Below are 17748 nucleotides of genomic sequence, written 5' to 3'. Positions count from 1 at the left end.
GGTTGTTGCTACTGGTTCCAAAATCAAAATTCTCCGTAACTAAAGTATGAAAAACTACAAAAAGTTGTTTTGTCCCCATTTTGTGTGAGAGTGTGTGTTTCTGCCATAAAAAATGGTTTTTGTTTTGTTTACTAATGTGCTAGTGTAAAACCTTAACATAACTCCATTTAGGCACTTGTAATGAAAAGTATGAGTGGAAATCTTTCTTTGGTCGAGCTTCTTCTATGGTCAAGTTGGAGTTGGATGTGGAAGAAGGGCTAAGCTGGAGCTGGAGATTTATGGTGGAAGGGTTGAGCTGAAGCTGGAGATCCATGGTGGAAGGGCGGAGCTAGTGGTGCAAATCCATAGTGGAAGGCTTAACTAAAGTTGGAGATTCGTGGTGGAATGACTGAGTTGGTAGTCTATATGTTATGAAGTTGTGTTCGTGTGAGGGTGTTGATCTTGTGATGGATCATATGCTCTCACATTTTATTACAATCTCCTTTTTGCAACATTCTCACCCTCTTACCTCACTATGTAACTAGGATCCATACATACCATTTGGCGTGTCATTTGAATGTAAATCCATCTAAGGGTGTCAAAGTAAAATTGCTAATAATGCACCAATGTTGTTAGTTTTATTTTGACAATTAATCGGTTTCATTCGAGCATTAATCAAACAAATTTGAATATATATTATCAAATTGAAATAGATATTAAAGGCAAAAGTATCAAATGATGGACCAATTTGCCTATATTTTTCTTTGCTTAATGTTTATTTATTGGGTGAGTTGAGGGTAATTTTCCCCCTCCTAGGATGGAGGGAACATTGTATGCTCAGAAACATTGTAGATGATTGACTTGATGGAGGTTATTGATGATGGAACGTACACAAGTGTAGAACTTGGTTATCTGAACTATTTAAGTTGTACAAATGCACCATTAAACTATCTGAGCTTCTATTTGTTCTACCAACTTATTCAAGCTATCTACATATTTTATCAAACTATTTGAGCTTTCCACATACTCTACTAAACTATTCGGGCTCTTTACCAACTTTATTAAGTTATTCGAACACTCTATTTGTTCGACTAACTTAATCAAGCTAGACTTCTCATCGAACTATATGAATTTGCCATGTTTTCCAAGTTTTCCAATTTTTATATTTCTACTTACTCTCATTGTGCTTGCAGTTTAGCTAATTTAAGTGATGGATTGTTTTCTAAAATGTTTAGGGAGCAACGGATATTAAGCTGAACTGAAAGGGCCTGAGTACAGAAACAAATGGTCCATGTAGAAAAAAGACAAGAAGAATGAGGTGTTGGACAAAGATTTTAAGACAGAAGGAATTATTTATTCATATATAAATAGTTGAGTTGAGTTGAGAAGGCGCACTTGTTAGTAGAGAGGGGTGAGTGAGGGAAGATGTTTCCAAGAGAGAATCATAGTAACGGCTATGAGCAGGTGGGTGGCATGGATCACACCCATTCCCACATCCACAGAGAGCGAGTCCGTCGCGGCACTCGCAGGTTACGTGGCTCCTCTTCCTCTCCATCTCTTAGGGTTTTCGACCAATCGCAACCGAACCACCACCGACCTCCCTGCACTGATTTCGACGTCGCCTACTTCCATTCCTACGCTCACCTCGGTATCCACCAGGAGATGATAAAGGTTCCTCTTCCTCTTCTTCTCTCATTTCGTCTCTCTCACCAACACTCCTTCTCTCTGTTCACATCATGCTTTCGGATGCAGGATCGCGTGCGTACTGAAACTTACAGGGAAGCAATCATGCAGCACCAGAGTTTCATTGCAGGCAAAGTAATTTTTCTGCGGCACATTTAAATTCATCTCTTCACCTTTGCCCTCTTTTCTTCGTCACCACCACTTCCTACTATCACTGCAGTTTAATTTATATGTTTTCGCTTTTTTTTTATTTACTCTGCAAATGTTCATTTCTGTTTCTTCACATAACAATGTGGTTTGTGAATTAATTAATAGTGCTCAGCGTAGTATCTCATGTTTTTAAGAGGATTCACGACTACGACAGCCGCACCAGGAATGATTCTCGAATAACCCTACTCCACTAATAGAACCTTAGTTAAAACTAGTAATTGAAAACTCTGAACTTCAATTGCCGAATCCCTGTAAAAGACATGACTTTTGGAACCCTAATGCTAGTATGGTACTTACTCGAATGCAAAACTTAAGTCAGAACTGGACTTCAGCTTCTATATAATTGGTTATAGAAAAATTGAGGGAGAGATTTCGTGGTTCAACAAAAATGTATTCGGAGTACTTGCTTGATACGTTATCTGTGATCCAGCACTACCAATCTTAATTCCAATAGAACGTGAAACCCTATTGATAGGAAACTGGAATCAGATTAGGAGCATTCTTGAGTATTATTTCTCACTGGAATGCACCCGTTGCTACTAATCACGGTTTCATGGATTACACCTGATTTTATTTAGTCTCGAAGTATATCTCTTCCTTTGAAAGGAATGTACTGACCCTTTGACCAAACTCATTTCTGGAGATTCCTTGAAAAGGCGTGTCAGGAGTTTGGTACTTTGAAGGGTTTGATATACTTTCAATAAAAGAACGAAGTATATGTTGAAAGGTTGCTGGTGGAATTGCTTCTATTACAAATCCCCAGTACTCCTCCCTTTCAGTTTTCTCTTGTCACTATTATCAGAAAACGGCACTTGTAATTAAAATTGTGCCATATGATGATGTTGTATCAAGCTTTATAAGTAGATAAATAGAAAACTCACACTTGCCAAAATGGAGACAAAAGCTAACGTTAATTGTCTGCTTGCGAATCTCCTAATTGTCCCTCAAACCTTGCTTGTCTTTTTATTCTAATTTACTAACGGCATCAGGCTTGATGGTTACTCTACAAACTGACCAAACCCCATACTTCCTTCTTTTTCTTTTAAATGCCATAAATTCCCTGTTGCCCTCACCTTTTTCATCTAAAGTACTTTGTTTTTTCTTTTTGATGAGTGCGAGGCTAATTCCTATCCTTACATTCAATTATCCCGTTTGTAAGCCTTATTAATGGAATGGAGTACATGTTTTTTTAATGAAGATCTACTTATCATAAGTATTAAATACGAAGGTTCTGTTTTTCATTTTGGAATACTTTCTATATGAGATATAATAATTACAATTGCAAAACCATGATGCATCCATTTTCTATTTAACTGTTATTACAACCATTTTTTTTTTACAGTTTATTAAATGTGTGTGCTATGCATGTAAACTCAAAATTTGTAAAATTTGCTCAAAATTAATAACTTTTATAATTAACCATAAATTGTCATGGGTGTCTTAAACAAAATATACAAGTAAACATCAACAATAGGAAAATACAAGCTTCCTACATTACATTTTTAGTCTTAATGTAATTACATTTTCAGCCTTCAAACCTGGAAATTTAAATCCCAGAAATATCCCTCCAAAAAAGCTTTAATGTATTTGTTACAAGGTATTTTTAAAATAAACAATTAATGGTTGCTGTCACTGCCACAACCACTATACCAGCCCCTTTAGCAGGGAGGGGCCTCCCCTCTCTGCTACACTGCTATAGACTCTATAGTTTGCTATTTAAAACCTGATTATGACTCTTGGCCAAAATGGAGGACCTTTTTCAACTGAGGTAGGTCAGTACATTGCTGACCGAACCCATGTGGAGGGCTTCTTGTAGGGGATTGTGTTATTGTACATTAACACAAATGATATTTGTGTTATATATCAAATCATTGATATCTCATTGTCATTCATAATTTGCTTGTTTTGCTAAGTTCTTCTGGATTGAGGTTTCTTATGGCTTTTCCTGTCCTCCCTGCTTCTTGATCATCTGCTTTCAGGTTGTGGTTGATGTCGGATGTGGTACTGGAATCCTTTCTATATTTTGTGCTCAGGCTGGTGCAAAGCGGGTATAGTCTTTCAAAATAATGTTCATGTCAGTTTAGTTAATACAAATGAATTGCCATTATACATTTTTGGTAATAAAATGTATTTTTTAATGAAAGCCAAACTGTTATATTCATTTAAGCCATTGTCGGTAAACTCTTGATTAACTATTAAACTCTTATAGTTTTACGATTCTGGATAAACAAAACGAGTTAACTCTATCAAACTGTTGTAAATTTGGTAAACTCATGTAAACTTGCATAAATCGTTGTAAATTTGTTCCCATTAACCCCAAATCGCAATTGATTCAATTTCCAATTTAATTTATACTAAAATACTGTGAAGGTTATGCACACCTTTTTTTAGATTACATAATTTGGAGACACTGTATGCACCATAGGTTGCTTTAAGCGCTCTATTTCATTTTTTTTTTTGTATCTCAACTTCTGTTCAATTTATCTTTGGGGTTAATAATATATATTTCTATATTCTTGGAACTTTATGCCCTTGTTTAAGCTTTTAATTTGTTTGTTTCAAACATTTTTTTCCATCACTAAAGCATTTGACATGCATGATATTGGTTTGTGTTGCCAGGTGTATGCAATTGATGCCAGTGACATTGCCCTGCAGGTAATTGTCAAAGATCATAGTTTTCATTTGGACCCCATTTAGTTTTCATGAGGTTGAAAACTATACTCAATTTTCTATTTGTTCCTATAGCACTATTGCAAAAGTGGGCCTTTTTTTCGGATCTTTTTAGATACATCCATGGATTTCTAAGCCACACTATTCCTTTTTCAAAAAAGTACAAAACCTAAGGCTAGTTATCTGAGTATTGGCTTCCATGCTAGATTGAGTTCTAAAGGGTTATATAACCCAATGGATGTGTGATATTACCTTATCCAGTACTTGTTGAAGATAAGAATACAATATTTGGGCTATTGTATCATTTTTTAGTTCAATTTATACTATATTAGCAGTAGCTGATACTGTATATGTAATCTACTATATGTATCCATGATACGATAATCATAATTATGATTTATAGTAGAATGAAGTGTACTCATCTATAGCTGACCAAATTGGAATCAGACCTGTAATTCTAACTTATCCCCTTTCTCTCTGCATCATTTTACCGAGGTCATGAAATATAATAGTTTTTTTTTTTATTATTTATTTTTTAATAACTTGTCTTTGAAAGACTGCAAGAATCTTTGTTAAGCTTTTTCTGTTTCCTTTACCTATAAAGCATTGTAATAACAGTCGTTCTTAGAGGATAATTATAAAATTTTATTGGAGAATTATATTACTTTGCATAACATTTTGTAATACCAGCAGTTTCTCTAGTTCTGTTTAATTTCATCTTTGTTTAGTGGGCTGTAGAGAGCAAAGAGTTGAATTCTTATGATGTTGTTCTGTACATTTAAAGGTTGAGATTGTGAATAAGTTGTTTAAATTTTACTAGCACATTTTTTACCTTGAGTACTTGTTTTCAATTAATTGCTTTCTTTTGGGAGCAGGCAAATGAGGTTGTGAAAGCCAATAACTTGTCTGATGTTGTTGTTGTATTGCATGGACGAGTCGAGGTAGGCTCCTTTGGCCAATATATGCTTTTTATTTTATTTTTTCATTAACACTATACTTTATACCATAGTTTTACCTAGTTTGCGGTAGTCTTTAGCGTGTGTAATGGGTGCATGCTACAGTTGTCATTCCTGTATAGCGGATAGGAGCGGCTGACCCTGGGATAGGAGATACAGGGGGTGACCACTATTATAATATTTTATATGTGCACAAACACACACAACGTGTGTGTGTGTCTATATGCATATATATATATATATATATATATATATATATATATATATATATATATATATATATATATATATATATATATTAGAAGTATATATAAGCTGAAAAACAGAAAAGAAAACACAAAATTCATACACTACTTGTAATTAATAGTAACAACTCAGTACTTAACAAACCTAGAGTATAGAGTCAAGAAAAAACAAATATAAAACCTAAATTATCAACTTATAGTACACTGATTCTTAATAATACTAATAAGCAAATAAGAAAATATGGAACTTAATAAAAATATTGAACCTTCCACTAAAAATAATGGCTATTATTGGTTAGCTTTTTGGTATGGTTCTACAGCTGTAGTTTTTTTTTTTCTCATAACAAAATGTGTAGGCAATTTAGCAGATTCTACTCTAAAATTTGTTGGTTTTTCCTTTTTAAACTTGATATTTTTTATTTAGAACAAGCTGTATAATTTTAAATTCACCTTATGCTTTATGCAGGATGTTGAAATTGATGAAGAGGTGGATGTTATAATTTCGGAATGGATGGGCTATATGCTTCTATATGAGGTGCTTATTAGGATTTTTCTGGCTATTTGATTAAATATATATTTTTGAATGTCGAAAGCTAAATCAAATTTTCATAAGATCAGAAGAGCCAAACAATAAATGAAATTGAAATTAGGAAAAGACTAATTTTGTATGGCTACTTTTGAAAATAAAAAAATGGAAATCCTTACAATTTTGTGCACAGAATTGAATTGAAAATGTCAGTGGTGGAATAGGTTCTATACATGTTCCAGTGATTGGGCTGAAGAAAAGGAGAAATTGTCACTTGATTGGTATAATTGTGGAAAAACAAAAAATTGTACTATTATATAAATTCAAGTGAAAATGTTTTCTCATATTCAATTGTAATAGGTTGTTCGAAGTTTAAGTATCCATGATGTGTTGTTTTATGAGATACATCAGATTAGTATACAAGGAGCCTACGACAAATTTAGGAAACTGTGAAAACTTATTTTTGGGTACAAATTCTTGTGAATATGGTATTGTTTCTACATATACGCTCCTAGTATCAATAGAATATGATACAAAATAAAAGTATATAGCAAGGCGTATATGAAACTTACTAAAAAGCATCAAGAACAATCATGAGTTTAACACTTCCCAAAATCCATTCTTAGGTTGTATTAAGAAGTGGATTTAAGTCTAAGTCAATCCTACAAAACCGGCTTGTAAGGTGAGTTTTGCACTCACTTATATATTCTAAATTGGCTTTATCTCTAGGCGATGTGAGACTTCCAACACACACCCTCATGCCGAGGTATATATATCTCGAGCGTGGGACTAGACATTAATAAGTGGTCCGATAGCAGCTCGATAGCGGGTGAAACAATATGCCCAATAAACAACAAATATTGCTAGGATATGCTCTAACCTGACTCTGATACCATGTTAAGAAATGGATTTAAGCCTAACTCAACCTCACAAAATCGGCTTGTAAGTTGAAATTTGCACTCACTTTATCTCTAGTAGATGTGGTACTTCCAACAGGTTGGATGTAATTTTTTCAAAGTTGTTGCTTGGTGAGTAAATCTGCAAGTTGACTTTGAGTGGACACATACGGTTGGGAAATCAAGCCATTGTCCAGCTTTTCTTTGATAGAATGTTTATCCCTCTCGGCATTTTTAGTTCTGTCATGCTGCACTGGGTCGTGGGCTAAAGTAATGGTAGATTTATTGTCACAATATAACCTCAGAGGTTTATTCCACCTTATCTTCAAATCTTACAATATTATAGTCATAAAAGTTCACTTATTCCTTGAGCCTTTGGTTGAAGTATTGCTTCAGCACTAGATTCGCTACCACCCTCTAGGTTTCCATTGAGGAAATTGCAATATTCATTAGTTGACCTTCTATCCATAATTGATCCAACATAATCAACATCAGTATATGTCTCAAGGATTACTCTATTGTTGTGTTTGCACAAAATCCATCTTATTGGTATCCCTTTTAAATGCACCAATTCTAAGGGCAGCTTGGAAATGTGCTTCTTTTGGTTGGTGCATAAACTGACTGAATAGGCTCACAACAAAGGCAATGTTTGGCTTAGTGTGAGTTATGTAAACGAGTTTGTCATCAAGTTTGTGATATTTTTCCTTGTCCACAACAACATTCTTGTACTTGCCAACTTTGTATTTCGATCAATTGGTGTATTTGTTGGTCTGCAGGTTGTGTTATCCAAATCAGAAATGTATTTTTGTTGAGATATGAAGATTCCTATCTTGGAATGGGTTTCTTGAATTGCCAAAAAATATTTGAGCTTTCTTAAGGTCTTGACTTCAAATTCCTTCACAAGGCACTGCCTTAATACTTTCTACTCCTCTTTATCATCTCTGGTTACTATATATAAATATCCTAATAATATAGGTACTCCCCCAAGGATGAATGTTTGATAAGTAAAGTGTGATCCCCTTGGCTCTGTAACCAATACCATGACTATGGTAAATATTCTTAAAGATGCTCTTGGTGATTGTTTCAACTTGTATAGTGCCTTCTTTTAACTTGCAAACTATTTCGGTTACTATATATAAATACCCTAGTAATATAGGTACTCTCCCCAAGGATGAATGTTTGATAAGTAAAGTGTGATCCCCTTGGCTATGTAACCAATACCATGACTATGGTAAATCTTCCTAAAGATGCTCTTGGTGATTGTTTCAACTTGTATAGTGCCTTCTTTTAACTCGCAAACTATTTCGGCACCAACCTATTTGCCATAATTAGGTGACAACTCCTTCTTTGAGGTCTCAATTTAGAAAATGCATTTATTTACATTGAACTGCCACATGTCCCAATCATGGTTTGATGCTAATTACAATATTACTTTGATCGTCATCAATTTAGCAAATGGAGTAAATATCTCCAAGTAACACTACATAGGTTTGAGTGTATCCTTTGACCACCAACCTTGCCTAATACCTCATGTAATGATGTTGGGTTGGATTCTTAGGCAAAGACAAATCCTGGATGACTTTTTCTCTTCTTGAATATACCAGATTTTTCTCAGGTGCATATTTTGTTGTAAATGCTGATTCTGCAAGTGTTGGTTCTTGTTCTCTCTCTTATTTTTTTCCATTCCTTCTTCATTTTTGGGGACAGTGTCAATGCTATTATTTGTCCCGATTTCTGGCCCAAAATTTGGAAGTGTGAGCAACTCATCTTCCTCTCGTACTTTCTCCCGTCGAAGATGAGGTTGTTTGAAGTAACTTTCTTGTTCGTTGAATGTGACATTCTAGGACACAATTTTTTTATGTGGGGATAAAACAATTATATCATTTTTTTGTGATTGAGTCCCATGAATACACACGTTACTGCCCTAGGATCAAGTTTCCCTCTTTTATTACTATGAACATGCATAAAGGATACACACCCAAATATTCTAGGTTGGAGCTTATTATAAGTGTCTATATGTGGGAAAAATGGATAGGGTTTCCATGAGATTTTTGAGGCTAAGGCTTTAGAGGGTAACCTATTGATTAGGTTGGTGGCAGTAAGTATAGTTTCCCCCTAAAGTTGTTTTGGAATATTGTGTAAAAAAGAAGAGCTCTAGTTTGGTGAAGTGATTGTCCAGTTTTTGTTTTTTGCGCCCCATTTTGTTGGGCTGTGTTAAGACATAAATATTCATGGATTATCCATTCCTTTTGACAAAAGGAGTTGATCACAAAATTAATGTAGTCCTTGACATTATTAGACCTGATTCTCTTGATATTAAAGCCCCTAAATCGTTTTTTATACTGGGAAATCCACCTTTCCTCCAATTAGTAACCCTGGTTGTTCCTTCTTCAAACCACCATTGTTGAAATCTTGGTATTTGGAGTCTTCAACATCATCTCTATCTTGCTTTCTTCACTCCAACAATGGCTACCACTCCATTAAGTCCTAGGATTTTCTCGTTTTCCAGGATTTGGATTTGGATGTAGTCATATTCAAAATTTAGACCAACCAAGAAATCGTATACCTTTGCTTGAAGCATCTGTCTCAACCAGAGAAGGCTTAAAAAATCTGGAATAGCCAAGGTGGGTAAATGTGATACCACTTCTTTTTAATATTTCAAAAGCTTTCTGAGCATCCCCATTCCGTTGAAACGCATCCTTCCTTAATAATTGTGTCAAAGGTTTGGCTATTTTTCCATAATCTTGCACCGACCACCAGTAATAACCAGTGAGGCCCAAAAATCCACGTAATGCAGTGACATCTTTTGGGGCATAGGAAAAAGAGAAATTGTCACTTGATTGGTATAATTGAAGAAAAACAAAAAATGTACAATTATATAATTTGATAGACCACAAGCTTATTGTTGAGTTTTATTTGGAAGCTGTGGAATCTGTATGATGTTGCATATAATCCAAATTTGTTTTTCCTTGGAGCTTCAGTAAATGTTTTTTAACTATGCAATGATACATTAACAGCACCAAATGAATACTGCTTATTTGACCCACGGACACTGACTCATGCACACAAACATGTTAGAGAGCAAGGGTAGTTGACATGTAATCAGTTGATTGTGATAGTTGACATATTATCAATTAACGCACATGATATGCAACTTGTTTAGAGACATTTTATAATACCATAGTTTTGGTGATTGGATCTTAGTTTTATGAGATTCATTGATATTCAGCATTAAACTGATTTTTCTGGTTGATGGTGATACGTACAGCTAGGAGCATATTATTTGTATTGGAAATAACCCAAATCATTCATATAAAAACCCTTGACTCAAATTGGTTTTGGTTTTGTAAGGTTAAGTGAAACCTAAATCCAAATGCTAAGACATTTCATCATTTCAGGATCATGCATGTTCTTTTTCCTTCTGGATTAAATATTTTTTTGGTCCTTAAACTATCACGAGTTTTTGGTTTTCGTTTCTCTTCCAAACTTTGTTCTATTTAGGTCCCTTTCCTTTTAGAAAGTCACGAATTTAGTCTTCTATGGCCAATGTCGTTAGTTTTATTTTCTGACGTGGCAAACAATGTGCCACCGTTTAAGACACTTGTACTATGTTCCCAGGTCGACAAGATAGCTTGGTGGCAAACAGTGTGCTACATCCCTAGCCCGGTAAGGTCGGCAAGACACGTGTGTTGCCGATATGGGAAAATAGTACATATGTCTTGCCGACCTTACTGGGCTGGGGATGTGGCACAATGTTTACCACCGAGTTTTCTTGTTGACTTGGGACACAGTACACGTCTTAAATGGGTTGGGGACGTGGCATACTTTTTGCCACATAAAAAAAAAACTAATGTCGTTTGTCATAGAGGACTAATTATGTAACTTTTTAAAACGAGATGGACGAAAATAGAACAAAATTTTGAAGAGGAACAAAAACAAAAAAATGCGTGATAGTTTAGGAACAAAAAACATATTTAACCATTTTCTTTTTTAACCTCTTGCCAATTAAGAGTTGGAGGAGAATATTTCTCCTATTTTTTGGCCTGGGTGAGTGTTCATGTATTGTTTGGTCGGAATGGGCTAGAATTTGACTGGTTCAATGATTTTCGAATCAAATTAGATGGTCCACTCTGTTTTTTATAACGATCGAAGTTTTTATTTGATCTTATGTTGGTGGTTGGATCTTAAATTTTTATCAAAGAAAAGGTCGATGCATAATATCTCCAGGTAATATAATATAATATCTAGGGAGATCTAAAAGCAGTGATTGTGATTTATTGATATACTGTCTTTTTTGAGTGGAAGAACCAAAACATTAAATGTCAGTTAAAATTTGCTTTCCTTTCATTCTTTTTCCTCTTTATTCTCTTTATTTTTTTGTTGGTGTTTCGAAAGGATGGGTGCTTCAGTTCCAACCTAAGTCTAAATTATACTTAGACGTCAGCATAAACTTAAATTTCTCAGCTTCTAACAGTAAAACCGCATTTTATGATTTGTATTGGTTTGAAGATTTTTCTTCTCTTGTAGAGTATGCTTGGAAGTGTTATTAATGCTAGAGATCGATGGCTCAAACCTGGAGGTCTTATTCTTCCTTCAAGTGCAACGGTATCTCTATTTATTTTAGCTTAAATATTATTGCTTATGCAATCGGGAATACTTCTAAAAGGTTATTTTGTCTGGTAGAAGCCTGACCATATGCATATATATGATTGGGGGACTCATTAATTACATGATTCAGTTTACCTTTAATAATGATTTGACGTTGTGGTGTCTTATAAAAAAATGCTGATACTTGTACTTTTCTCCAGTTGTACATGGCTCCTGTCACGCATACGGACAGATACAACGACAGTGTTGACTTCTGGCGCAATGTTTATGGAATTAACAGTGAGTACTTGTTGACAATATATGGCATACGAGATTGTTATGGAGATTTGGAAATCAGTACTTGTGCAGACTTAAAACTAGATTTTACTTATTTTTCTGTGTGATTAGACTTCGTAATGAATATTGCCAGTTACTGTATATCTGCAGTTATTGTAATTTGGCAATATCTTTAAAATTGTTTTTTAATATATATTTTAAAGTTTTTTGGATTATTCCCTTTTTACTTTTATACATTATTTCCTTTTTAATTGTAAAAAGAGAAATAACGTATAAGATTTAATAAAAAAATTGTAAGGAAAATGCGAACAAAAAACATTTAAACATGATAAGTATTTAAAAAAAAGTTATAATATAAATAATTAATATAATTTTATAGTACATTGTAATTATAATATCCGTAATTTTATTACTTTTATAAAATATTTTGAATTGTGATTATTTACATTAATTTTAAATTTTATATTAATATTGTTTTAATTTTATTTGGCAAAATGTTCTATGAAATATTTATGGCATAATTTATTGAATATAAATATTATTTATGAGATGTATTGTTGTATGTGATTTATTTTGTGTATGGTGAACATTCAAGATTTAGGGGGAAAATGTGCTTTTGGTCCCCTATACTTCTGGTCTGAAGTCCTTAAATTTTCTTATTCAAGATTTTTTCCCTTGAACTTTAAAATATTTCTAGATATTAGTACCTTTTCACTACGAATTCATCTTATCTTTTAAAATTTAGAAGGATTAAATTCATATTTTTTAAACTTTGAGAACAAAATTCATACATATGAAAAGTACATGGACTTAAATACGTTATATAATACGTATGTAAATTTATATATAATATTTCATACTATTTACATCATAGATGAATGTAGTTATATATTATTATTAGTATTATATGTTATATTATAATATATGTAAATGTTATAAATGCATACTATCCTATTTTGTTTCCTGATCCATCATCTCCCCTTGTAGAACTTCACTATTCCAACAGGATTGAATAAGTAGTTGAATAAGATAATCAACTGATAAGATATGTATCTTATCACATTTTAAATACTGCTTTCTGTTGCAGTGTCTGCCATGGTACCATTAGCTAAACAATGTGCATTTGAAGAACCTTCCGTAGAGACAATAACTGGTGAAAATGTTTTGACATGGCCACATGTGGTAAGTTCACAATTGTTGTAGCTACAGGCTGTATACATTTTGACTTCTCTTAGTAACCGTAAGATGTTGAAATAACATGCTTATCTATCTATTCAATAATTATGTTTTCTGCAAGCTGTGGTTTGAATAAAGATTTGGTAAGCTTTTTCATGATACATTGTATAAGCATTATTAGTATTATATAATAAAGTGTATATTTCACAATATGGTGAGAAGCTTGATTTATGTTTTTTTTTTCCTTCTCCTTTTGTTAGATTTCGAAGTATCTTGTACTTTTGTTTTTATTTGATGATTCGTGTCTCAATAAATTAATTTTTTATAATAAAAATTAAATCAGAGACAATAACGTTTAAGCAATCAGCTTTAGTTATTGTAGACGCAATAGAATGCAATCATTTATCCTATTCTTACAATATTCCAAGCGTGTGTGTGGCACTTGAATTCAAAGCTAATAAGAAAAATTCATAGGAAGCTGAGTAGCATCATTCAGTATCAGGAATATCTGACGTGCATTACCACCCACGTGTATGTTTCTTGCGATTTCTGTCTTATTTAAGTATAGTATCACAATCTGAAATCCAAAGAACTGGTTGAAGTGGATTGTAGCCAGGTTGATAGTGAAATCTTAAATGAATGTGCAGTAATGAAATCAACATATAGTAATGTCTCTTATTTCCCAATGGAATGAGTAAATCATTCAGTGATGAGGCTTGAAGAGAAATTTCTGACTTTTCAGCTACAAGTCCTGTAGATTCTCATGTCAAATGTTATTTGGTAATAAAGTGTTTTCTCCCTTTCTGGAAGTTATCTGTCAAATATGCTGAGCTTTGTACTGTATCTTTTTCTCTCTTTAGATTTTTGTTGTCCTTTTCATTTGGGGAAAAATAAAGTTAAAGGTAAGGGATGTTTTCCACTTTCTCAAAGTTGGGAATGCCACACGCTTCAGTGATGGATCACAGTGGTACTTCTTGATGACATTCCAATAAATGACAACTAAGCTGGAAGGGAACTCAGTATCTTTTGGTCTGAATCCGTTTTTTTGTTCTAATTCCTCAAGTATATTGAGCCTTTGTACTTCTATCGATTTATTATATTTGCTCAGGGTCAGCAGTAATAATACTAATTTTACACCATTTATTTGACTATAATGTGATGTTTAAGATCACAAAATGCAGTATTTGATCAGGATGTCTCGTAGGCTTTGTTGTAAATTCTACTATACAGTGACATATTTGTTTGTGTATTGCATGTTTGTTTCATTATTTCAAAATTTTCCCTGTTCAGTATTCAGTATTATTTCTGAAAAAATATCGTTCATTTACAATTACAGGTAAAGTACATCGATAGTTATTCTGTTACCATCAACGAGTTAGAATCTGTAACAACCAAGTTTAAGTTCAATTCTATGATGCGAGGTATCTTTGTTTTGTTCTTCCTTTTCACTGGTTATTGGCCTCTTATATTTTTTCTTTGCTGCTAGGCTTGTTAATTTCACAGTGCTCAGTTTTCATCCAATTTACTGACAAATTATTCTGAATTTCGTGAAATCTTATAGTGTGACAACAATAATTGAAATTTGTTTCCTGTTTCCTCCAGCACCACTACATGGTTTTGCATTTTGGTTCGATGTTGAATTTAATGGGAATGCAATAGTATCAACCAATTACAATTCAACAACTTCATTTATTGACAATCATCAGATGAATGGTAGTCAGAGGAAAAAGCGAACAAATCCAAATGAAGCACTGGTCCTGTCCACTGCGCCTGAGGACCCTCCAACACATTGGCAGCAGGTGCAGTGTTTATTTCTTCAATTTCCAATTTCAATGTGGTTCTAGTTTTATTGTTCAATGAATGTATACACAAGTGTTTTGTCAATGGTAGTCTTAGCATCAATGAAAAATTAAAAATGTACAAGATGATATGGTTGCTTTGTATCTAGTACTTGAGTAATTCCATAGTTGGATACCAGCTACTTGCTTGTCACACTATATCCTCTCAACTTGCAATTCGTCAAAAATTACACTGAAGTGCAGGCATAAGAAAAAAAATTCCTGAGTATACTTGTAACAGTGTTAGAGATTTTTAATCCTCTAATTGCCACCTATCCTACTCCCCTTGAACAAAATCTTTTGTAGACCAGATTGAGGGTGTAGTAGTATATATATGAAGTATTATGTTAGTAATACATTTCCTAAAGCAATTTTTTTTTGTAGATAAACTGTATGTGGGGCTCATAAATTTGAGCACACTCTGTTTTATTAGTAGTGAGCGTGTTTCTAGAGTATAAGTTATATTGACAAGGCTAGTTGTGAAAACTGGAAAGCATGCCATGCCATCCTTCGGTTTCCTAAATTCAAATACGTTGGAGGATGATATGGGAATTGTGAACTCAAAGCTTGAGCTTTTGGAATAGTTGGTTCGTGGCAGTTCACTTTTTTTTATTTATGCTAGGTTTATATTATTGTTATTTTGACTTCTCGAATATTATATCCAAAATTGCATTTTCTATGACATTATTTTTGCGTCTTGATCTTGCTGATTAATTTTGCAGACATTGATATACTTTTATGATCCCATAGAGCTGGAACAAGATCAACTAATTGAAGGTTTAGTGACATTGTCGCAAAGCAGAGAAAATGCACGATTTATGAATATTCACCTTGAATATACGTGAGTCAGAACAGTTGTTTCCCAAAATAGGGTAATTTTTTAATGGATTTCTGACTTTATTCCCTGGCATTGCAGTTCAGGTGGTCGATCGCATGTGAAAGAGTCTGTTATGAGATGATAATTTAATTTCATGTACGTGAGCATTGTCTTTCGCATCAACATTCTCGGACTTCTGCATATATAATTTCTGACTCCGTTTCTCCTAGAGAACTGTGGGTAGGTGTTTGTTCTTCAAATCACTAATCTCTGCGTGCTAGATTAGAATGTAGCAACTGACGAACTTGTCACACCATAGAGTTAGGCCAATCACATGCAATTTTGTTGTAATTTACATCACTGAGGCGGATTACTATCGTGGGGCTTTCGCGTTTCAATTATCTCTTGGATTCTTACTGTAACATAGAGCTGTTTTTGAACTGTACATCGCGTGCGTATTGATATAGACTTCAATGTATCATCTTTGAGCATCGTTGCCATGTTTGGTGTACCTTTTTTAAGATGAAACTAGTATTATTTTTCTAAACCTCAAAAAGTTCAATCTTAACCGGAAATGTGTTGCACTTTCCAGAGTACATTTTCCGAAACGAAAGAGGGTGTTGGTGAAATTTTCAGATGTAGGAAGCTGGTCCCCCCAACTTAATATTTAATGTTTTTTTTATTGAGTCCATACTTTAGGCTATCATTACTCTTTCTCCAGCTTTCGCATTTTTAGTATTATGGAAAGTATATATTCTCCCGGAAAATAATCTTAGACTGCTATAGTTTCAGGTTCTTATTTTTTGGGGGTTTTATGATTAAAGCTTTGAAATTTAGTTTCCAAGATTTTAGAAAGTAGATCGTGGAGCATATAATAACCAGAACTATGCTTTGGAATTTAGTTTCCGGAAATGATTAAAATTCGTTTCGGAAACTGAATTCTGGGATACATAGGAAACCTAACTATCATTTATTCCACATCTTCATAAAGTAATGCAGTTGCATTGTACACCACACCATGAAGGGTATTGCAATTCTTTGTCATTTGCTGTCCAAATTTTGCCCACAAATTCTCACTTTGTATCTCATATATCTACATGTTTTCTTAGTTTGCTCACTTTACCTTTATAACTTCACGCTTGAACTTAGGATCCCATCCTTGTGTCTTTAAGCACCTCCATCATCCCAATCCTTGTATGCTTCAATCATTACGTTCAGCAAACTGATAATGTATATGGAAAGGACATTTTTGCCTTATACCCAATATGGATAATTTCTCATAGATTTATTATTTTGGAATTTAAGATCGAAGAAAGTTTTTTAATTTATAAAAGGGAGGGTTGAACTTAAGATTCTGTACGAACTATATAAACTCCTCATTACTATATTATTAAATCGGGAAAAAATGAAACATATCCCCTACAAGAGGGTAAAACACTAACACATGATAATTATGTTAATTATATGATAAGTGTTAGATATATTATCTTTATTTTATATTTATCTTTTATTTTTAGTTAGTTTATTATTATTTTTTATTTGTATTTTGAGTTTAGTCTATATTTTTTCAATTATAAATAGAGGACTTTACGTGTATATTCAACACAAGTGAGATTAATTCCATACATAATTTTTACTATATTCAACATGGTATTTAAAACATAAGGTTTTTTGTTTGCGAGCTTTACCTACTACAACCGTCGTCGTCGTTAGAGTTGTCGTCATTGCCGTTAGAGTGTCATCGTTGCCATTAGAGTTGAGAGTTTTTGTCGTTGACGTTAGAGTCGTCACCAGTGTCACTTGAGCATTAGTTTTAACTGGTGACCACAATTTTCTCGTCTCGACCAATCAACCACAACGTTGTCAAG

General features: G+C 33.6%; 1 protein-coding gene across 1 annotated transcript; it reads left to right on the top strand.

Annotated features, from left to right (window-relative positions):
- The first annotated feature begins 1258 nt into the window (after positions 1 to 1258).
- On the top strand, positions 1259 to 16380 carry LOC108335981 (probable protein arginine N-methyltransferase 6). Its single transcript, XM_017572236.2, has 13 exons — positions 1259 to 1650; positions 1732 to 1797; positions 3852 to 3920; positions 4492 to 4527; positions 5418 to 5483; positions 6210 to 6278; positions 11693 to 11770; positions 11974 to 12052; positions 13137 to 13231; positions 14562 to 14646; positions 14828 to 15024; positions 15786 to 15904; positions 15980 to 16380. The coding sequence occupies exons 1-13, from the start codon at positions 1405 to 1407 to the stop codon at positions 16020 to 16022; spliced, it is 1248 nt and encodes a 415-aa protein (XP_017427725.1). The 5' UTR covers positions 1259 to 1404; the 3' UTR covers positions 16023 to 16380.
- Positions 16381 to 17748: the final 1368 nt, after the last annotated feature.

Source organism: Vigna angularis, chromosome 10 (assembly GCF_016808095.1).
Source record: "Vigna angularis cultivar LongXiaoDou No.4 chromosome 10, ASM1680809v1, whole genome shotgun sequence".
In the NCBI taxonomy this organism is placed as follows: Eukaryota; Viridiplantae; Streptophyta; class Magnoliopsida; order Fabales; family Fabaceae; genus Vigna; species Vigna angularis.
The sequence above is the reverse complement of the archived record's forward strand: the minus strand, read 5'-3'. Positions and strand labels throughout refer to the sequence as shown.

Coding starts and splice junctions, on each gene's coding strand:
- LOC108335981 (XM_017572236.2), top strand. CDS start 1,405: ATGTTTCCAAGAGAGAATCATAGTAACGGCTATGAGCAGGTGGGTGGC. Junction 4,528..5,417: donor CCAGTGACATTGCCCTGCAG/GTAATTGTCAAA, acceptor TTTTGGGAGCAG/GCAAATGAGGTTGTGAAAGC. Junction 11,771..11,973: donor TTCTTCCTTCAAGTGCAACG/GTATCTCTATTT, acceptor ACTTTTCTCCAG/TTGTACATGGCTCCTGTCAC.